The 23,175-nt window shown below is 46.6% G+C and overlaps 1 protein-coding gene across 2 annotated transcripts; it reads left to right on the top strand.

Annotated features, from left to right (window-relative positions):
* The first annotated feature begins 3,229 nt into the window (after window positions 1-3,229).
* On the top strand, window positions 3,230-18,797 carry WHAMM (WASP homolog associated with actin, golgi membranes and microtubules). Of its 2 annotated transcripts, XM_055002916.1 has the most exons (10): window positions 3,230-4,024; window positions 6,687-6,860; window positions 8,023-8,173; window positions 9,233-9,402; window positions 10,304-10,469; window positions 11,467-11,654; window positions 12,529-12,615; window positions 14,615-14,710; window positions 16,143-16,614; window positions 17,656-18,797. In XM_055002916.1, exons 1-10 carry the CDS (start codon window positions 3,464-3,466, stop codon window positions 17,952-17,954), a joined length of 2,364 nt encoding a protein of 787 aa, XP_054858891.1. In that variant the 5' UTR covers window positions 3,230-3,463; the 3' UTR covers window positions 17,955-18,797. The 2 variants fall into 2 exon arrangements, with proteins under 2 accessions (XP_054858891.1, XP_054858892.1); XM_055002917.1 differs by lacking the exon at window positions 17,656-18,797 and having other exon boundaries at window positions 16,126-16,246.
* Window positions 18,798-23,175: the final 4,378 nt, after the last annotated feature.

Here is a 23,175-nt window from a genome sequence, read left to right as displayed (position 1 = left end):
CTTGGAGAACACTAAATGGCAATACTAATATATATTAAGCAGTAGTGTTATAATCATTGTAAATTACTGTATCTAGTAATAAAATGAGTTTTAGGTGGGTAGGTGTATTGATCTGCAGGATTTGAGTCCAGTGGCACCTTAGAGACCAACAAGACTCCCGGGGTATAAACTTTTGAGAGTCAAAGCTCTCTTCTTCAGATACTCTTAATCCCAAGAACTTTGACTTCCATTGCTTCTTGGATCTGATTGCTTGAGAGTGAAAAGTTCACAAGAGGTGTCCTGCTTGAGAAGGACAGATACTTGGTATCTGAAGAAGGGAGCTTGGAATCTTGAAAGCTTATACCCTGCAAATCTTGTTGGTCTATAAGGTACCAGTGGACTCGAATCTTGCTCTTGTACTAAAATGAGTATCTCACGCCAGCCCTGAAAGTGGCACATCCAGGCCACCCACAGACAGGGTAGGGGTTTCTGCATAGGGGGTTCCTCAGATATATGAGAAGTACAACCTTGAAAATTAAAAGGAATCTTCTCCCCTTAAAAAGTTGACGACTGCTGAACATGCTCTGGGAGGGATGGCATGCTGAGGGGGGGGTTGAACATTGAGCTAAAAAGGGGAGGCAGGAAGGAAACAATTGAGGAGGAGATCTGGCCGAGGGGGAAACTTCCCAATCTGTTTAATGTAATGAATCTAAAATATTTATAAGTCACTTCCCCCCTGTATTACTGGACTTCTCCCAGTGATTACCTGTGGGCCTTCAACTTGATTTTTATTTGTATCGATATTATTTAGTTTTACTCCCTTATGATCTGCAGTTTACGGGCAACTGCTTGGCCACTGGGTGAGAGATAGGATTGCCAGCCTACAGGTCACGCCCGGAGATATCCCAGAATGACAACTCGTCTCCGGATGACTGAGGTCAGTTCCATTGGAGAAAATGGCTGCTTTGGAGGGTGGGCGCTATGGCATTATACCCTGCTGAGGCCCCTCCCCAAGCTCAGGCACTGCCTCTGAATCTCTAGGAAGTTCCCAATCTGGAATTGGCAACCCTAGAAGAGAGAAAAGGGTGCTGTTGAACTAAACGAACGGCTCATCCTTTCCCGCAAGGCGTCTCTTGTGAGCTTTTCCCCTGCAAGGAATCTGATCCAAGAAGCAATGGAAGTCAAAGTTACTGGATTTAAGAGTATTTTTAAGGAGTAACATTTATTGCCCGTGGTTGCAGGGACGCTGCCATCAAAGGAGTTTTCCCACATATAAATGAGCCCCCCCGCCAATCAATTCTCTGTGGGCTCAGTTCTGCATCCCAGCAAAGCTTGATAAAAGAGCGAGTTTGTAAATTAATGCGTAATTGATCAAGCACTCAGTGTCTAGGCTATCAACAATAAACAAGCTTACATGTACATTGTCCTAACCGGTTTGTGGATCAGAAAGAGGATTATAGCTAGGTTACTTTGGAAGTTCCTGTTCTATGCATTAAAGACTATTATATAATTGACAAGAGCTGCTCACGTCTGCTTTTCTTGTCTCCCTCACTCCCTAAAATGTGGTTTCAGGTTATTTTACTCATCAGCTATTTCCTGTTACTCCAAAATGTCAGTTTGCAAGTGCTGAGGTACAAACAGAGTATTCGAAATACTTGACAGCCGTTGACATGGGAGGAGAAACATTTTTGTAACCATGATAACATCTTCCCAGTACACCAGTATTTTGGCACGATTCTTCACATTAATTTTTCTACTGAAAGTGCAGTTTTGGCTTTACTTAATCCATGAAGTGATACCTGTACCATCTGTGAGAATGTTTGGTGCCAGCAAAACAAAGTTGTTACTTTATTTTTATTTTGCCATACATTGATTTGACTGTGTTAGAGGTTAAGAGCACAGTTTTTGGAGACAGTCATAGTTGTGGTAAACATTCTACATTTGGAGAAACGTCTGCAGCCTTAAAAATGTAAATGAGAGCGAACCGTGCAAGGAAAAGGAAAAACAAAATCACAAAAGGCAAGTTGTGGGCCAATAGAAGAATTTGTTACATCTCCGTAATTTCAGAGGTACAGTTACAGCCCAGTCCTTTGCATGGTGCGAGTGTGGTGTAACTATTAAGAGTGTCAAGACCGCAATATGGGAGCACCAGTTTCAAATCCTCTCTCTGCTATAGAAACTTGTGTGCTGACCTTAGGAGAGTCACTTTCTTTCAACCTAAGCTACCCCACAGGATTGTCGCGAGGGTAAAATATAAGAGGTAGAGAATGATGTGCTTCTAAGTCACTTTAGGTCCCCTCTGGGAATAAGAGCATAGTATAAAAATCAACATATAATAACAACAACATTTGATTTATATACTACCCTTCAGGACAACTTATCTCCCAGTTTACAATCAACAATATACATTTGTTTATTGGGAAGTTATTCCTACCATGTTCAGTGGACCTTACAGGTAAGTAAGGATATATAGATGTGTAGCCCTAAGTACCGCCAACTGCTCAACTGGATTTCCCCAAACATCTATATATTTTTGGAGTTTTTCACTTTTTAAGTAACATTTTCTTTTTCTTTAGATTTTGCTTCTTTTAGGGAGGCAGTGTTCCAAATCACTGCTCTAACCACTGGTGGTCCCCAGCCCAAAGGACATCCATCTGGTCTCAACCAGGGCCAAGGCTTTTTCTGCCCTGGCCCTGGCCTGGTGGAACCCTGTTACAGTTCCGCAGAGCCTGTAAAACAGAGATGTTCCGCCGGGCCTTCAGCCGAGTGCCAGTGGGTATCCTCCCATCTAAGACCGCCAGTTCTTCTGGGGCTGCCCTCGGCCATCTGCTATGCCCATATACAGACTTCCAATATTTGTTTAAATAGCCTGCTCCTGGACTATTTTAATGATTTTTTAAAAATTACTGATTTTATGTTTTTGTGATTTTAATATATCTTTTAATGTTGTTAGCTGCCCTGAGCCCATCTGTGGGGAGGGTGGGGTATAAATCGAATAAAATAAATAAATAATAAAGATAACATTTCTTGTTGAATGAAAAGGTTGTAGTAATACGAATCAAACAGGAATAACTTTTAAGGAATCTAATGATAACTAATCCAAGTCATGCGAGGGTGATGGGGAATTGTACATTCTTGCCTAAACGCCATCCCAGAGTCCACTCCATGCAAAAGTTCCCTTTAATAGGCACATCCGGGGAGGGGAGCGAAAAAGTGCTGGGTTGCCTCCCCTTTAAACTTAATCCGCCAATCGGAAGGGGAGGTTTAGCATGACGCAGACGCAGAACAACAACATCCCGCGTCGCTTTCGCTTTGCAAAGTTTCAGGGGGTTCTAGAATGTTGGGGGGGGAAAGACTTTGAAGTGGAAACCCCGTTTCCTTTTCCTCGGCGGGGTTCTAGAACGTTGGGGGGACCCGAAGGCTTTGAAGTCTTCGGAGAGGAACTCCCACTTCCTTTCCTCTCCCGGCCAGGCCAGCCGGGGAGATGGAGGCGGAGGCGCAGCCGGACAGCCTGGAGGGGTGGGTGGCCGTCAAGGAGGACGCCTTCGGCCAGCCCGAGGCGCCCCACAAGCTGCGCTTCTTGGTGGCCTGGAACGCCCTGGAGGGCAAGTTCGCCGTGACCTGCCACAACCGCACCTTGCAGGAGCAGCCCGAGGGGGACGACGGCGGGCAGCAGCGGAGCTGGGCCGGCCTGTACTCCTCGCAGGCCCTGCAGGGCCTCCACCGGCAGCTGGCGGCCCTGGACGAGCGGCTGGAGCCCTGCTTCCCGGCCCTGCCCCCGGCGCTGAGCGGCCCCGCCGGCGGTCTCTGGGCCCTGCTCTTCCCCCGCTGCCCGGTGCTGGAGGAGGCCGAGCTGGAGGGGCTGTGCCGGCGGCTGGAAGCCTACCTAGGCTGGGCGTTGGAGCTGTGCGGCCGCAAGGCGCTGCTCGACTCGCTCTTCACCCAGGATCGGGGCGAGGAGGAGGAGTACTTCGAGAACCTGCACGAGTTCCGGAGGAAGGCGCTGAAGGCGCAGCTGGCGGCCGCCAAGGAGGCTCTGCGGAGGGTACGGGCGAGGGCTGGGGGCCAAAGCAATGCCCGGGGGATCCTTAGCCCTCCAACAGGGTGTTGCAGTATTTGTTTAGTGCGAGTTTATCCCGCCCTCCTCCCGACAATGACAGTAACAATAATACTTATATACTGCTCTTCTATGCTGCGCTTAAATACTGCTCTTCTAGACAGACCAGTGCCCCACTCAGAGCAGTGTACAAAGTGTCATTATCCTCGCAATGCGGCTGCGGAGCTGGGATGAGAAGAGTGGCCAATCCGAGGCCGCTTCAGTGTCAGGAAGAAATTTTCTCCAGGCCAGTTTGGCCAAGGATCCTGGAGGTTTTTTGCCGTCTTCTGGGCATGGAGCAAGGGTCACTGGGGGTGTGGGAGGTAGTTGCGAGTTCCCTGCATTGTGCAGGGGGTTGGACTAGATGACCCTAGAGGCAGAATATATTCTCTTTTAAGTAAATACGCCAATGAATGCCTTCTCCGTGGCTGAGGCTGGCATTCCCTCCCCAGGAGGCTCATTTGGCCCAGTCCCTCTCTCTTTTCTGCGGAGGGCCGAATAATAATTAAGTGCTGTCAAGTCACAGCTGGCTCATGGCTACCCCCAAGTCCACAGAGTTTTCAAGACAAGAGACGAGAAGAGGTGGTTTGCCTTTGCTTTCCTCTGCGTAGTAAGGACCCTCGTCTTCCTTGGTGGGTCTCCCATCGCAGTACTGACTGTGGCTTAGCTTCCAAGTTCCGGTGAGCTCAGGCTATTCCGGCTGCTTCATAAAGGGTTTATATATCAGCAGGCCTTTGGATTGGGTCTGACATTGTAGCAGACTCAGAAAGGGCAGAGTCCTAGGAGCTTGCTACTACACAGTTTGTGTGCATGGACAGGTCAGCTCTTGGTAAACGGATGCCGTTTGCCTGCAGTAGAAGGCAGTCAACTTGAGCCGTATTCCTAAAGGGGAAAGCCAGTTTCTTAGAACCCGGGTTTGCCTTCATAGTTAGAAGCAGTTGTGGAAAAATAGCCCATGTAGATTGCACAGATGTGCGTTTGCTCTTGAGAATGTAGATGCAGCGCGGGCTCATGCAGACGTGATTCATGCAAGCCCTTCCCTGCTTGTAAAGATTAAACTTTGTTAGCGGATGTAGCTACTGTACATCTAACAGAAGTTGAAAACAACTAAATGAAATACTTCAGTTTCTGCTGTGTAGCAAAGCAATCAGTGCCCTGAAGAGCATATCAATAATAATATTTTCCCCGCTGGGAGTATTTGCTTAAATGCTTCTGATGGTCTTAACGATTTGGCGTCTTGTCAGTGGCATTTAATGAGGTGACGTTCCTCTCCTCTTTAAGCATGTATGCAAAGTGTGATGGGAAAACCGAAGAACTGCCTTGCTGGACTAGTCCAAGGTCCATTCTGGCTCCGCCACTGGCCTTCCAGGTAGTTTTCAATATTCCAGAAAGAAGGCACAAAAGCAGCCCCACCATCCCACGTCTGTCCCCAGCATCGGTAATCAGAGCTTATCATTTCTGAATGCGGAAGTTCCGTTCGGCGATCCTTGCCGACGGATTCCTTCATAGACTTGCCTAATTATTGTGTAAAAGCCATCTGAGGTGGTAGCTGTGATCGTATCTTGTGGCAGTGAATTATGCAAGTTGGTTACAGAGGGTTGTTTTAAGGGATAGAGGTGGGGTGATCCTCTCTGTCGGTGCCACTGTAAAGGTTGGTTCAACTAACTTTTCTACTGCTGGGGGGGGGGGAGCAAGATGGGGATCAAATTTGAACACTGGAAGGGCTAACTGTGCTAGGGATCCAGAGGGCCTGCATAGACAGAAGCCATTGGGATGGAGGGGAACTGGTTGAGATGGAGTGGAAAAGCTGGCTGGATCCAAGTCTGTGCAAGGATAAATAAAGATAATACCTGCGCTTATATACTGCTCTTCTAGTGCCCCACTCCGAGCAGTGAACAAAGTCAGTGTTATTTTTATTCCCAAAGTACAGCTGGGGAGCTGGACTGAGAGGAGTGGCTCACCTGCTGAGTTCATGGCAGTAGTGGGTTTCGAACCAGCAGAGTGCTGATATGCAACCCAGCCACAAAACCACAACACTTATTAACTGCCTCCACTCAGTCCAAGATACCTTGTTTGTTTTCTTTTTTTAGACACTAGTTATTTATTTAGAACATTTATATGCTGCCTTTCCACCCAAATAGGGCCCCCAGGGTGGGATAATAGTAATAACATTATAAAGAGCATGAGTGAAACTGTTGATTAATGATGAAAGAAGGGTTAACAATAACAGTACGCATTTATATAATCACATTATATAAAATTTGGGTGGTTGGTGAAATACTAAAAATACTCTAGATTTGACAACTTAATAAACCAGGATAGAGCTGTACTTCAAAGGTCTTTTTGTGAATTTGCTGCTTGGGTTTTCCAATGAATTCCAAAAAGAGCAGCCATCTGTTTGTAAAATTAGTTGTATATGATGGGCTGTTGTTAATTTTGAGCTGCGCGGAGATTTTGTCCAAGATCCCAGATCTTAAGATACCATTTTTAATCAAAGATACTTTTTATCTTTTTCCAAAATACTGTGCTGAAGAATAGAGCAGCCACTCGTTGTTTGTTTTCAAAGGGTACAGACCCTGTGTTAATTTCAGAAATTTCTTTGCCCTCTTAGATTCTCCATCGGCACAAAGACGCTGACACCCTGGTAGCCTTAATGGAGGTTTACGAGGAGGAAGATGAAGCATATTGGGAGCTGGTTACTGTGGCAACCACTTTCTATCAATATTTGCTGCAGCCGTTCAGAGATATGCGAGAACTGGCGACATTATACAAACTGGAGATCCTGGTAGGTTTTGCTTTCTGACTTCTCATAATCGCATTTAACGGACAATAATCATCATCTTAAAGACTGTTTTATTTACACCTAGGACACAAAACACTGTAAACTGGCCCTGGTTGTGGAGTCGTCTAGTGCTTTTCATCAATTTTCTAACCCTTAATAGTGCATATTTGCCCAGACCTGGATAACCCAGGTGATCTCACCAGATTTCAGAAGCTAAGCAGGGTCGGCCTTGGTTAGTAATTGGATGGGAGATCTCTGATGAAGACCAGGGTTGCAGAGGCAGGCAACGGCAAACCACCTCTGTTAGTGTCTTGCCATGAAATCCCCACCAGGGTGTGTGTGTCACCATAAGCAGGGCTTTTTTTCAGCAGGAACACGGTGGAACGGAGTTCCGGCACCTCTTGAAAATACTCGACAATAGTGCTTGAAAATAATATGATTTCAAAGAATCCCGTGTCTTCCCCATTTCCCTCTTGAGAGTTCCGCTGCCTCTTTTCCCAGAAAAAAACCCCTGACCATAAGTCAGTTATGACTTGAGGGCACTCTCTACCATAGTGCGTATTTAAGATTGCTTGTCACCCTATCGTTCGTTATCTGTACAGCAACTGTATATAAATTACATCTGTTGTATTCTGGAAGCTTTCTTAATCACTTTTTTGTCTTCAATATGGTATGAAAAGTTTTGGAATGTTCCACTGTGAGCCTTTTCCATACTAATTTTTCCTGCATTTGTCACTGGAGCCATTTGAGCGTAATTATTCACTTGGAAAAGTTCACGCAGATGCATATGTTGGGGTGTGTGTTTGTGCATATGTTGGGATGTGTGTGTGTGCGTTTCATGAGAATGGTGCGAACGTAAGAAGAGCTCCACCCTCTTTCCCTCTTAGGCCGGATCGGACCAGTGGCCAATCTGTTCTGTCACACACAGTGTCCAACCAGTTAGTGTGGAGGGCCAGCCACAGGCAGAGTTCCATCTGGCATGCCAATTAGTCCAGAAGTGATTAGTGCACAATGGGAAACTGTTCCCATTGGCTATTGTGTTGTGACCGGCGACTTGAACTGTAGCCTCTTCTTGTCAACTTCCCTGCTGTGTGCTGTGTGTCTTTCTGCACTGCTGTTTAAATGCGTGTTTGGCCTGAGATGTAAAAGAGAGATCTTTTTGCAGAAGTCCTTACAAGCGGATAGGCTGGGCCCGAGAAGGATAGAAGCCTTGCAGAAGGAGGCAGAGGAGTGGACTGCACAGGTGGAAGAAGCCATGTGCTCCATCCAAGACATCACTGTCAACTACTTCAAGGAAACGAAGATGGCACTAGCAGGTAAGTTGGAGCAGGGAGAAAGGAATTGCTGGAAGGGCCCTTATCACGAAGCCACTGACTTTTGGCATTGTTGAGGGTGGCCAAGGGGGAATTTGATGTATCCCTTGGGAAGTTCCCCTTGCAAAGGTTTACATGTAGGCCCTGTTTATTTAGCTGCTTGAGCAAGAGAACTCCCAGGTGTCTCATCCTTAGATTAATTATGGGTTCTGGTTTCACTCTGAAAGCTCCAGAAGTACCTGGAACATGTCTGTCATAAGGAAGGTTCTAGATTCAAGAAAAGTGTCCAAAGCTTTTTGTCTTATCTCAGTAATCCTTGCAATTAACCCTGCATGGTAGGCCAGCCCCCTTCCAGATGCATATGTTGATAGAGAAAGTGAGAGACTGGGTTGTCAAAGAACACCTAGTATGTGGTGCTTTACAGAGTACATGGAGACAAGCCTACGCCCCCAAGGAGCTTACAGACTGAAATTTCACGTATGGGAGAAGGCAAAGGGAAGAGAGGTGTATAGTGTCCTGACTTCCTCAGAGGAAGAGTGAAACAAAAATACGATAGGTTGAGTTCGTGGCTGAATTAAGATTTGAACCAAGGTCTTCCAGGCTCATGGCTTGTGCTGTTAACCAGAGTGCCACACTAACTCTTGACATTAAAGCCTTTGATTCGTTTGTGTTGCTGCTAAAATTGTCAATGTTCAGGGTTAATGGTTGGTGATAGAACATCTTCTGTTTGGCATGCAGAAGTCCCAGTTACAATCCCAACTAAAAGCATCCAATAGTAGGTGATGTGAAAGGCATCTCTATGAGATAACCTGGAAAACCACTGCCAGCCAGAGGAGATGGGAATGACTTTGCTAGACCGACGGTCTGATTTGATAGAAGGCTGCTTCGTGTGTCCATGTTTGTGAAGATTTTTTTCTCGTTGCTTCGTGAAATGTCCAAATATATTTGGAAATGCTAAGCAAATGCCACTCATAGGTTCCTGTCATCTAAAGGCTCAAGAGTGCTCTTTAACAACATGGAATTTATTCCCACCTTTGCCTTTGCCACTTTTTAATTGAGCAGCGATGCATAAACAGATGGAGCAGGACCGCCAACGGTTTGGCCAAGCCGCCTGGGCATCGGCTTCTCCGCGACTAGAGAACCTCAAGTACCTTTTAGCCAAAGAGACCCTTCAGCATATGAGAGCGAAAGAACTATGCCTCAACCACAAGAGAGCTGACATCCGGAAACAAGTAAGAATGCTGCAAATCTCTCCTTCTCCTCCTCCTGCTCTTGCTGTGAATTGACATCCAAATCTCTGCGGGTGAAAAACGGAGGCCATTACAAAGAGTGCTAATGGAGTTAGATTCCAAGCCTTTCTCAGTGTAGTTGTGCATGTCCCAAATACTGTGCTCAATTGGAACATGACTGCAGAAAAGCCTGTTGTGTTCGGTGGGTTGGATTTGACGACACTGTTCCTCCATGTTTCCCTTCAGCAAAGAAAAAAAACTTTTCTTCATCCGAAAAGGAAGATTGAAGGGAGAATTAGAAGGAGAAAGTTATCAGATCCAACCCAATATGATTTTCTCTCAAGTTTGAGGAGATCTGCAAAAAAATCAAGCAGTGAAATAAAAGTTTTTTGATTGTTTGTTTTTTTACCAGCAGTGCAATAATGGTTAACAGGAACATAGAAACTAGAAGTGTCCCGGGCTGAGATGATGCAAAAGACCTCTTTGCCTGAGAACTGCTAGGAGTGAAGGCATTTCTTTTAGGTGTGCAATTTCCCTGTCCCTAAATAAGCAGAGGAGGTTGTGAGGAAGTGGGGTTCCATTGGTTTGTGGCGGTCTGGAGGGGGGTCTTTCTAGCCACTGCAGCCTCCTTTCAATTAAGCCCCCTTCTCTTAGACTTACCACAGGGATTAGCCTGCTTCAAATCCCTAGTCAGCCACAATGCTTACTGGATAACCTTGAGGCAGTCACTGACTATCCTCCAACAACTGTCCAACCTCCAAGGATAAAATACTCTGAGCTCTTCTGAGGGCAATGGTGGGATAAAAAACTAGCGAAACCTGAATGAAAGAATCCAGAGCCGGTCTTTTCCATGCATCGTTTGTGGTCTTCATGCTGAATCCTTCCGTGTTTTGCAAACGTACAGATGGAGGCCTTTGAAGAGCAAGAAAACGACCTGACGGGACTCGAAGAGCTGGAAATCGAATATTACGAAACCCAGCTGGAGCTCTACGAGGTGCAGTTCGAGATTCTGAAGAACGAAGAAATGCTGCTCGTCACGCAGTTGGAAACGTTGAGGCGGCGGATGAAAGGTAGGACTGGGATTCTTGCTTGCCCAAGAGTACAGAATTGTGGATCGGGCCAGGTTTTTCACGTGACGTATGTTGTAACCAGTCAGCAGCATCTGGGAGGTGCTTTTCTTTTTTTCAGCCAGAAAGTTCTTGGTTCCTTTTAGTTATATGAAAATATGTGGCTGTCTAGCCCAGTGGTGGGTCCCAAATGTATCTGAAGTTGCCTGAGTGTGAACTTGGGCCACTTCAGAGCCCGCTACCATCTGTAGGTAGCCCGTTGTAAAGAATGAATCACAGAGAAAAGCAAGCAGAAAATAGGCCTGACCCTACCCTCCTGTGCTTGTCCAAATCCATCAAAAATCACTGCTGCTGCCTGTGCCGGATACACTCCCCACAATTCCTCTGTCTTTTTAGACCTTTGTCTCCAGCGTCTGAGAGTGGAATCACCCTTAAAGTGAGAGGCGCACTTTCCTCTTACACACGTTGATTGTAAAATCTTGTTTGGTTTGTGTGTCTGGCCTTGTAGTAGTCAACCCTCCGCCTAGCCAGCATTTCAGAAGTGTCCTGAATCTGGATGTGCCTCCAGACTGGAAGGAGCCGAGGCAGCAGAGCATACACAGACTTAATTGGGCAGCTCTGTGCTATGGGCAGGTGATAATTCGGTGTGTCTCCTGCATTGGGAATGATTGAGTTCGTTCGTCAGACATGATGCAAAGAGTGGGCAGAATTATTTGTGGTCCCCCCCTTCCCCCCTAGGCCCTGAGCATCGAGATATAACCATGAACTCCTTTGAGGACAGGTGATTCTGCTGCTTGTCTGTCTCAGATCTCAATCATCACGCCCAGAACAGGCAGATTGGAAGAAAGCAAGAGTAATAAATCAGGTGTTTTGTGGGTGTTTTGAGCTCACAGAAGCCTTGGATTTATTCCTTACCAGATTGCTGAGAAATGTAACGGTGAACTGTTAAGGAGTTTTTATCCCTTTCTGCCTTTCTCCCTGCTGAATGTCGCCTTCTTAGAAATTCAAAACGAAGTGATTTATTATGATACCTGCGAAAACCCAGATGAGCTGCAAGCCTCCGAAGAAGCGCTGGAGCAAACCCACACGCCTTCCTCCGAAATGGCCCAGCTGCGGCGGAAGGCCCAGCAGTTGGAGACAAAACGTGGGATTATCTGTTCAAGGAGAGCTTATCTCAGGAACAAAAAGGTAACGTGGCCCAGAGTAGTTGGCTGTGCTGGCACAGTTACTGCCGATGCACAGAATGGAGCATTGGGGGCACAGAGCTGGGAATCTGGGGAGACGCTGCTCTTTTCGTTTTTTTAAATGCCCCAGGCTTGTACTCCTTATGGCCATGAAGGTGGGAGAGCCACGTTTTTAATGCCTCCTGCACTATTTAGAAACAATAACTTCAGTGCTGGTAAAAAACAACTGGTACATCATATGGGATCTCTCTTGACCTGCTCTATACTTGTAAGCGATTTGGGGGGTATTGAAAAATGTGAATTGCCACACCTGTTGTCTGAAGCGGCACAATCCATTCTACCGTCTCAGGCTAGATCCATTCTACCGTCTAATTTTCTGTATTTGTAGACCAGGTTCATGCATGGCTTGGGTGAAGTCCAGCCAGCCTGGCCAGTGGCTGGATGAGTGCCAAGGGCCTCAGAAGTTGACCCAGAATCCTCTGAAATGAACCTAGAAAGTTGCCTTATCCCGAGTCAGACAACTGGCCCCTCTAGCTGTCTGCTCTGGCTGGCAGAGACTCTGTAAGGCTTAGGCAGAGCCTGGAGATGCCACAGGATTGTGCCCGATATCTTCTGCAGGCAAGGCACAAACTTTGTCACTGGCCAGTCCCTATTCCCTAATGCATGGGAGTTCCTTGCTATGGACCTACAAGTTGATGCGGGAAGGATTCCTTGAAGGCGAAACATGTGAAAACCATTTCCATAAAAATGTTCCTGCGGAATTTGAGTCCTTTCCCTTTCTTCTCCAAACCTGAGTTACCACCTTTTACAAAAAGTAACGCAGGCTATATCCCCATGCTTTAAAGTCACTTAACCAGGATTGGTTTCTTTTCCGTCAGGACTTGTGTGAAGAGAGCCGCCATCTAAGGCTTCAGCAGGCAGAAGAGAGCGCTCAACGTTTCCAGGAACATCACAGCATCCAGATTGTGTGTACCAAGAATGGGAGGGGAGGGAGTTTTCTGTTTGGGGGATATTTATTTAAAGGATTTATAGCTTGTCTTTGTACAATGCCCGAGGCAGCTTACAAAATATAAACATGTACGATACATGTATGTAGATATGCATCAGATATAGATATAGATGCGCATTATACATAGGGTTTCCAACCTCCAGATGGGGTCTGGAGATCTCCTGGTATTACAACTGATCTCTAGACTACAGAGATCAATTCCCCTGGAGGGAATGGCTGCTTTGGAGGGAGGACTCTATGGCATTATACTGAGGTCCGCTCCAGGCTCCACCCTCCAAATCTCCAGGTATTTCCCAATCCAGAGCTGGCAACTCTAATTATACAGGTTAAGTTGTAGCCAGGGCAGAATATAATAATTAATAATAATAACTGCACTTATATACCGCTCTTTTAGACAGATTAGTGCCCCACCCAGACGGTGAACAAGTTAGTGTTGTTGTTATCCCCACAATGCAGCTGGGGAGCTGGGCTGAGAGGAATGGCTTAGCCAAGGCCACCTGCTGAGCTCATGGCAGTAGTGGGATTCGAACCAGTAGAGTGCTGATTCGCAGCCGAACCACTTGACCACTGTGCTACAGCAGCTCTCTACAACTACTGCAGGCTATACATCCTGATTCCAGAGGAGCACAGGAAAGAGGATGGTTGCTAAACTCTGTGTCTTGAAAATCTTGGCTGTTTTGAAAAACCTGAAAATCCTAATCCTTGTGCGGCTGCAAAGCAAGTCAAAGGTTGGGGATGGGGAGGTGAACTCTGAATTAGATTTCCAGTGAGTGGTGGCAGGAGTCCTGCGTCATGCGCAGCTGTTTGACTTTCTCCCTTAGACCTTTGCAAAGCCAGAAATAAATGTAAGCTAAAAAAAAAAAAAAGAGTCCTTTCGAACTGGAAAGACTGACACTTGAATTCTGCAATGAGTGGGCTAAAGCTGATGGGATGAGAAATGTGCTGGCCTTTAAGATGCCACAGGGCTCCTGTTTTTTGCAGCAGTAGCTTAATAAAATTACCCCACTGGAAAAGTAAGTATGCAAAGCAGCAAAGCCCAGGTGTGTGGGAAGTGCCTCTGTGTTCATAGTTTCAGGTCTTTCCCACCCAGTCTTCACAAGGGCAGCTGAAGGTTTTTATTTTGTCATTGCTTATTGGGCTGTCCTATCACGATTTGGAGGAGTCTTCTTGGAACTGTTAACAGCTTCTCTGATCTGTTAGTGTTGGTCCATTTTAAATTTTTACTTTCTGGCCACTGGATATTTAATATGCTTAGAGTAGCCAGATCAGCGACATGGACCTATAGATTTAGGAAGGAACTCGGTGGGAGCTGCACAGGGCTGACGATCAAGTGTATGAGTTCGGTTTTTCTATCGCTTTATACTGTATTGAGTATTACATTTTAATGTATCGTTGCTATCAATGGTTAAAAGGTTTGTAGCTGACCAATAAAATGGACACAGGCGAAAGAAGTACCGAATTGTACGAATGAGGGCAGTAGGCATATCTACTCAGGCTGTAGAATTCTGCTTCTCTGGATAGAGAAGTACAACTTGCTTTGTCAGGGCAAGGCGCACGGACTTCTCTCTTCCAAAGGTTCAAGGAAAACAATAGCTATTCAGAGTTTTGATTGTTCTCACCATAGTCTGGAGCTGTTTGTGCTTGCAGCTCTGCTAGTACTGAAACAGACATTGGGATCGCACTGAGCAGCCTGAGAATTTCTGCTCTCTTGCCTACTTTCCCCTTTCAATAGTCTTCTTATCATTATGCCCATTTTATAGATAAGGATGTAAGACCAGTGCTTTCATTTCCCCCCCTGAGCGTCACCAAAGGTTTTTCTGGATTTGTGCTTCAGCCCTAGTACTCTTTTGTCCCTGCTAGGTCATAGGGGCTCTTAGCTGGGCCAGGAATGGAGACCACAAACTTACAGGAACAAAAGCACTTACGTGTTTCTTTTCCCGTGTGCTTCGCTGCAGAAAAGAGACAAAAGGAAAGAAGAGGAGAAAAAGAAGAAAGCATGGATAAAGCAGGAGCGTCAGAAAACCCTGGAGAGGCTAAAAACCTTCAAAGAGGTACGGCGATGGAGCTGGTTCTCAGTTTTCCTTCCGTGGTGGCGACTTACATTGGTTTAGTTGAGGATGCATAACTGCCTCCTACTCAGCCACAACAATGGTGTTCCCAAAACCTGGATGGTGAGGAGATGATGGGTAGGGGGTTTCCAAGCACACAACTCCCCCGGGGAATCAAAGGCCCGGATCGACTCCCCTGTAAGTGCAAATCCACCCGTTTTAATTCATGGATCTCAAAAATTCAGAGTTCTTCTCGGCAGCGAAAGCCAGGAGCTTTGGGATAAGCAGACAAGCTGAGTTTGTGACTGCAGTGTTAGGTTGGCTCTGGGCAGGGCCTTTGGCTGCCCTCTTCTTGTCTCTCTGCACCCCCCCCCCCCCGCCCCAAGCAAGAGGCAGGTTGTGATAAAAGGCCAGAACAAATTAAAGCTACAGCCACCCCAGGTTGAGGAAATAAACCATGAAAAACCCTCAGGACTGACAAAAAGTCTTAGCCAGCCTCTAGGAGGCTAAAAACCAGGGGGTGATGTGAGCCTTTTGTGGCAAGGAGTTTAGGGGTGGGGGCTGCTTCAGAGCCCTCCTGTGAAGAACCACCATGTGCCCTGATGGCACATGGAACAGAGTATGCCATGGGTTCAAGGCAGGCTGACCCCATTAAGAGAAAAATATCAACAGCTCTTGGGAGGAGCAGGGCTAGACCACAGATGGTAATTTCTCCCCCAACCCCAGGAGCGTGAGGCCAGGCTGCCGCTTCCCTTGGGACCCTGCCTCTCTCAGGTGGTCTCCACATGGGTAAATGGTGTGGGAGAGAGCCGGAGGGCAGCAGCAGCTGTGCCTGTCCTGTAATGGAGGAATCTTGTCTGACAGTTGGGCTGGGGAGACCTGGGTTCGAATCTCTGCCATGAAGCCATCTGCAGTTTATTAGCCTCAGTGGGACGTGGTGAAATTGGCTGCTTCTATTAGGGATAGCATTGTTGTATACAATTACAGTATACTGCAATTCTGTCAGCTGAGTGTCTCCTGTTTCTTCAGTATGGTTTGTCAAACTTTAGACACTTTCTGTTACCTTGGGTAGTTCTTCGACTGTTCTGTTGCCTTAGACCGTTTTTTATTATTTGCTTGCATTTATGTTCCAGTTTTTCAGTCCTAGCCCTGTGTGTTGTTTTGTTTGTTAGAGATCTGTGCTTATTTATACTCCACCTTTCTCCCCAATGGGGAACCAAAACAGCTCACTTCATTCTCTTCTCCTTTTTCATCACAACACCCTTGTGAGGTAGGCTAGGCTGAGGGGGTGTGACTGGCCTAGGGTCACCCAGCAAGCATCCATGGCAGAATAGGGATTCGAACCTGGGCCTTCCAGATCCTAGTCCGACACTACGCTGCTAGGGCATGTAATATTTGTTTTTCTGATTGAAACGTAGAGGTTCTCACTTTGCAGAAATGTCCAGCTCAGTTTGTGCTGAAGACTTCCCGCTCTCAGCCTCTGAACTCCAAGCAGCGGCAGGGCTCGTCCCGCCAGGCGCCAGCCCCCCCTCCTCAACCTTTGTCAGTAAGCAAGACGCCTGTAAAGCAGACCAGGAACTCCCACCCTGCACCAGACAAAGGGGTCAAAGCGCCTCGTCGGAAGCCACCAGCAGATATTCCTGTCCAGATTTTTCTTCCGCCTTGCGACCCAAAACAGAAGAGCAATGAGGGGGGAGCAGCGCTACTTCCCCCACCCCCTCCCCCACCTCCTCCTCCTCCACCGCCACCACTACCTCCTCCGCTTCCGGGCACTCATCCCATTTGCTTAAAGTTGACACCAGCTCAAGGCGAGCCCCTGCCCCTTGCATGTGAAGACCCTCCCAGAGAAAGCGCCTCCGGAGAAGATGCGCACAATACGTCGAAGCATGCAGCAAGTCATTATACAGGTAAAGAGGTCTCCCCTCCCCCTTCTTTCTGTGCATCATGTTGTCATCTCTTTATCTAGACTCATTAAGGTACACAGTCCAAGCAACGGTGGTGCATACGCCCTTTGCCAGCTCTTTGACTGGCTCCTTCGTTGCCACGGCCGTCTCATGCTTCCCAGCTCTCTATTTTTTGCAGCCTTGAAGAACTTTGGCCTGTGTCTGCCCTTCTGCTGCTTTCAGGGCTGGCAAAGTGATTGCATAGGAGATGCACACATCTGTGCTTTCTGCACTGGAGGATGGCAGCATGCCCTGTAAACTCATGCGATCTGAAAAGCAGGCTAGTTCAGTGGCTAGCTCAGGGGTGGGGCTGAGGTTGGTTGACCCCTTGGTTGTGGTCTGCGGGTCATCCTAGAGGATGGCTGACATGGGAGCCTTTTAGAGAAATATGCAAGGGATGATTTTGCTCGTTCTCTGCTCTGCTTTCTAGAGTAGTGTAGCACAGTAGCAGCAGGGAAAGAACCCAGCAGACAAGATTCCTCAGCAGCCTTGCAGAGGCCACCTGTGTGGGGCTCCTGGTCCAGGCATCAGTGATTCCCACCCCCCACCCCTTCCAAGCAGGAGTCTTGCAGTGAATGGGATGGCGTTGCAATGCACCCAGGCTGCTTATGGAGTGAGGACAATCAAAGCAGAGATGTGAGAATTTTTGCAAAGGGAAAGGATGCTTTTATTTCACCAGTGCTGCCCCCAAACAGTTGCCGAAACCAGCAGAGGCTCACTAAGTGGAGGAGGGCCTCAAACTTGGCTGAGCAGAATCCATGGATCAAGGCCAGGGAATGACAGGGCTTATAGTTAGAATAGATGAGCCAAGCAAAGTTTAGTTGACTTATTTATTTTATCACACTTGAATTCCACCCTCCCTGAAAACCAAGCTCAGTGCGGATCACTGTAAAACAGGCAGCATAATAGTTAAAACGCTTCAGTAAAAACCTTGCGGCATTCTTATTGCACAATTATCACTTGTTTTTCTTCCTGAGAGTGACCGATTGCTTTGCTCTGTCTCAGGATCCATGGATGAGGTTCTGGCTTCGCTCAAGCGCGGCGAGATCCTTCTTCGTAAAGTGGAGCCGTCCTCTCCGGCTCCTCCCTCCAGCTCTTCCCCCAACGACAACATCCTGGCAGCTATCAGGAAGGGAGTGAAGCTGCGGAAAGTCAGCCAGGAGCCCAAGAAAGAAGGCGAGAGAAGATCCGAAAACGAGCTGGAGAGAAGTATCAAAGCTGCCATCCAGAGAATTAAGAAAGCATCCGCTGATTCAGAAGAGGAGGAAAGCAATGAGCACAACAGCGGGGAGTGGAACAGCTAACAGAGCAGCTCTCAGACTTTTCTCATTGAGAAGATCATGAGTGATCGATAGACTTCCCAGAAAATATGTTTGCAGTGCACAGCTGTAGGAGAGATTTTGGCATATGTACTAGAACATGCTGTGTCCCTGCAGGGTGGCGCTGAGCCCTGGATGGAACCCTGCACAAACTCAAGCATTGCCGTAGAAAGTGTCCCAGACTCGTTTGCACTGGAGGGGAAGTGAATCTGTAGAAGGGATTCCTTCCCCCCAAAGGTGGGAACTTTGAAAAACCAATGTGTTTAACGGTCATAGAATGGCTTGGTTGTATAGAGGTTCTGCACACTTACAGGAGGTGAGATCGAACTCTTTCAGAAGCTGAGAGGATGGTGTTTGAATTTCACGTGATTGCCCAGCAACAAAGACGGTAATTGGAACAGTTTAAATTGCCATCTAAGGCTCTTCATAATCAGTGAGACACACTAATAATCAGTCATCAAGTTTACTGGCTATTGCGCATACTCGAACTATGGAAATGAACTGCCGCTTGAAGATAGACTGCTGCATTGTACACCAGGAAATTACCTCCAAGTTGAAATAGTTCAAAAAAATTCAGCCGTGGTATGGGCATAGAGTGGCTGGAAGTTTAAATGAAGTGCTGTTCCTCAAAATGATGATAGGAGTTATAATTTGGTATTTACACAGGCAGAGAGGACATACCACCATAACAGTGTTTCTTGTTCAAGTAAGCACTTCTCTGTTGGGCCATTAACAATGCCCTTTTTTGATTAAGAACAAATAGATGATTTTTAAAAGTATTGTGAACTGTGACCTCTACACAGATTGAGTGAAGTGGGGTGTGGGGGGGGGGAAATTTCCCCATCTTTTGCACTTTAGAAAGGCTTTCAAAACTTTTTAGATGTTGGTGGCGCAGAAATCAGCCATGATCCTGACATACAAAACCAGTTGTCAGTCTACCTGGGAGATAAAGAGAATGGCAAATGGCTGGGCCAAGGGGCAGCAAGAAGTAGGATTCTGGGTGCACCACACGTGCAACACACATTTGCCTCTTAATAGGAAAAACCATTTCCTACATTTGCCTTTAAACCATTTCCATTCTACTATAATTGGTAAAATAGATGAAGGTTGCCAGTAGCAGTATTGGTCTGTAGGCAATGTTCTAAAAGCCATCCCTTTTTATTGAGATCATCCAAAATAGCACAAAGCCGAGTTGTGAGCTCTTGAGCTCTAGGACTCACAAATTATGTGTACTAATTTTTTGCACAGCTCCTGAAGGTGAAAAGCTGTATTAAACCCCTCCTACCTACTGCGATCTTCCTAAATCTCTGCATAACTGTTGCATTTATATCTACAGTTAATGTGGAAGCAAATAATACAGTGAAGAACTAGGTAAAATACCTTAACTTCTGCCTCATCATGGGTTCCTTCGGCTCCCTCGTTAACTCTCTAGGCGAGGTCTTGGTAGTAAGTCACCCTGTAACCATCTCCTGCCTTTCTGTTGTGTGTCAATGTCTGCTATTTGTGTGGATCTCACCAAAAGCTCACCATGTAGTTTTTTTGGGTAATGAGATGCATAAGGGAATTTTTTGATTTAACCTCCTTGCGCTTAAATTGGTTAAGCATTCGCAGGTTCAAGGCAGCTGCAATACAGTAAAGGAAAGGAGGCAGCTGATCTATCCTATGGCACCTGATCTTGGAACAAAAATTAGATTTTCTCGTTCCTGTAGCCCTCTGTCATTCACATAGGATAGGTCCTACATGTTTTGTTGTTACAACTGGTGGCATATATGGAATACAGTTCTTTATGTAACTCCAGTTGGGAAACATGTAACCATGACTGATGATTCCACACACGTTGGATAATGCACTTCCAATCCTCTTTATAGATCATTTGGAATGGATTTTTTCATGTGCAGAACAAAAAATCCACCTCATACGATTGATAAAGTGTATTGAAAGTGCATTATCCAACGTGTGCGGAATCAGCCATGGTTAAGAATCATATAAACTGCTCCTAGAATCTGTCACTAGAAATGAAACATTTCTAGAAATGTTGAAGCCACGGAAAACATTTCTTTCCTGTTTTCTTTGAAAAATTGAAATGTGGGAGGAAATTGAAATACAGGCAATATTTTCTTTAAAAAACTAAACTTACTGTTTTTAACAGTATAATGCATAATTTATAATGTAAATGGTGCACAAAACTGTACTGGTTGACAGTAGCTCAGTATAAACGTCTTAGTTTTTTCCTCAAGCAACGTTGTGACTGCAGAGCTGCTTTTTGTCGGAGAGGGCTGGAGGCAGGCGCAGACTGAGTGTTTGTCTTTTTTCCTTACTGAGGGTGCTTGCGTCACACTCTCGGGGCGGAGGGGGGGACACGTCTGTCGCTTTGTCCGGGCTAGCTGTGCTGATGTACACGCACGACCTGTGCCTGGGCGCAAAATAGCACTGAGCACCTTGCAAGACTCATCAGAGCCCTCCCGGAAGAAAGCACCCCTGAACCGAAATAACTACTGCTCAGTGGCCAACATCCCATCCATGGCCACGGTGCTGGAGCCTGTGGCCCCAACAGAGGCAGATCACTGATTCTCCAGCGCCTCTTTGTGAGTTTTGATACCGTCGCCTGAGAGATCCCATGCTGGAGGCGAGGTGGGGAAGGAGCCGTGCTTCACATTTCCATTCCAAAAGGGATGAATGGAGGGAGGGGGGGAGTCCTGTTCAGGACTGTGACATTTGTGTTGGAAGAGTCTCCAGGGGGTACATCTTCCCCTCCTGCTGCCTTGACATTATAACATCTGCACAAATTTGTTGAGAGACATGGGAGATCTTCAGGGAGACTCAACAGCTATGCAAGGGACAACGAGCTCCATTTAATAGCTGAGTTGGGTGGGAGTATAGAGGGTCCCGGCAAGAGTGAGGTGCTGTTGATCCCAGAACAAAGCTGCTCAACAATGGAATCATCAGCATAAGGTTGGGGTTACACTTCCCTTGGAGGAGAGGGCTGATACTTTGGGAGCGTGCTGCTGGATCCTGCATCTACAGTTAGAAAGCAATTGGATGTCTTCAGGTGACTAGACAGGCATCCTACAAATTTCCAATAAGTCCCGAGGTTGTTATAGGTCACTTGGGTTACTTGAGGTCATTTCTCTAAATTTCCAATTAGCCTTGGGGTTACTATAGGTTGTTCCCCTAAATTACCAATTAGCCCTGGGGTTACTATAGGACAGTGGGGTTACTATAGGTCATTTTCCAAAATTTCCAATTAGCCTTGGGGTTACTATAGGTCATTGGGGTTACTTGAGGTCATTTTCCTGAATCTCCCATTTGCTTTGGGGTACTGTAGGTCAATGGAGTTACTTTATTTCCAAAAATTCTCAGTTGGTTTTGGATTGCTACAGGTTTTTGGTCTAGAGGAGTTAGCCGTGTTAGTCTATAGTAGCAAAATAGTAAAGAGTCCAGTAGCACCTTTACAACTAACCAACTTTACTGTAGCATAAGCTTTCGAGAACCACAGTTCTCTTCATCAGGTGTATGGAATGTATGAAGAAACTGGCTAGAGAGAGAGAGAGAGAGAGAGAGAGAGAGAGACACACACACACACAGAGAGAGAGAGAGGGGGGGTCTTTGGGATTACTTGACGTCATTCTATGTAATAGTTCAACAGAGGAGGTTCCTTCAACCTACAAACTTTCTAACTGTTAGCCATTAGTTTACTGGAGGCCAGTGGGAGTGTATCATGCACATATTCTGATGAAACCATGGTGGGTTGTACAGTACTATGGGGTGAACAGGAGCCAGGGGGTCTGTGCATGTGGTCAAGGCAGGCAAGTAGACTATTACAACTGTACACATTATCACTGGGTTGTAGAAGATACAGTGTGAGGGTTGCAGTGCAGGCTTATTAAGCCAGCCAATCAAGGCTGGAGCACCCCCCGCCCTTCCTGTCACATCCTTGCTGTATCCCTCTGGGGGACAGAATTTACTGGGGGAAAGCAGAATGCGGCCATTACCCCACCACCCCAAACGTGTTGCTACAGTCTCGGGCTACCACAAGAGCTTTTAGTGTTTGTTAGACTCCCTACCACCACAAACACACACTGCAACTTACCCCACTGCATGCCATACACTTCTGTTTGCCAGCCCCTGAGATGCAATGGGCAAATGTCATGTCGATGGGCAGCTCTGACACTTCTAAGTTCAGTTCCCTGGAATGCAACAGAGAAGCAACCATTTGTGTATGGGTCAGAACACCACCTCGCAGTGCGAGCAAACAGCTCAGATGTGGTGTGCTGCTGACACCCCTTCTCCCAGAGTGACACAGAGCAGAGCAGATGTCGGCTTTGCCCAGGAACACCCCGGCCAGCACCAGTCCAGCTCCCTGGCAGCTCACTTAAGTATTTGTGTTGCCTACCTGCTCAGATAGAGCACTGCATGGGTGAGAACAAGAATACAGAAAAGAGGACTACAGAGACGGGAAGATAAGAGAGGGATGGAGAAAGAGGGAGCATGCACAAGGGAGAGAAAGAAAAAGCAGTATGACAAAGACTGCAAGAAGAAGATGGATTTTTAAAAAGAAGTACAGAGATAAAGGGGGAAATGGTGTGGCAGTTAAGAGACTGCACAGGCCGACACCGGTTCAAATCTCCCTTCTATTGTGGATTCACTATAAGGCCCTTTCTCTGACTCAGCTCTTCCCCCCAGGAACATGAGTACTAAAAGTAGTTGCCTACCTTGTAGGGCTGTCGTAAAGATTAAAAGCTATTTTGAACCCCCAAACTCTATAACAATGCTTAGTAGTATTACTTTCAGATTAGAATAGGAACTTGCGAGTCAGGCTCCCTGTGTCACCAGGGGACCTGGAAAAGAACTGCAGGCAGTTCAAGGTGGAACCCAGATCCCAGAAACTTGGACCTGAAAATCTGGTGGGACTTGACAGCCAACCCCTCCCCCCAAGGAACGGCTGCTTTTCTTGCAATCTGGGTAACACTTGCAGAGGTAAGATGCTAGATTTCTCCTCTGAGCATCGTAACAACCCAACTCATCTATTGCCAGGTACTTGCCAGCCTTTGGAGTTAGGAAACTTTACATTTATTCTTTAAGGAGGCGGGAATGAAGAGATGACGTTGGAATTAAAAGTGAGCTATGGAAACAAAACCTGGGCATGTGCGACCTGCTGGGCTAAAACCCAACCCATAGAGCACTCACATGTAAACTGAGGCACTGA

This window comes from Eublepharis macularius, chromosome 18 (genome assembly GCF_028583425.1).
Source record: "Eublepharis macularius isolate TG4126 chromosome 18, MPM_Emac_v1.0, whole genome shotgun sequence".
Classification (NCBI taxonomy): domain Eukaryota; kingdom Metazoa; phylum Chordata; class Lepidosauria; order Squamata; family Eublepharidae; genus Eublepharis; species Eublepharis macularius.
Note: the sequence above shows the minus strand (reverse complement) of the source record. Positions and strands in the feature narration are given on the sequence as shown.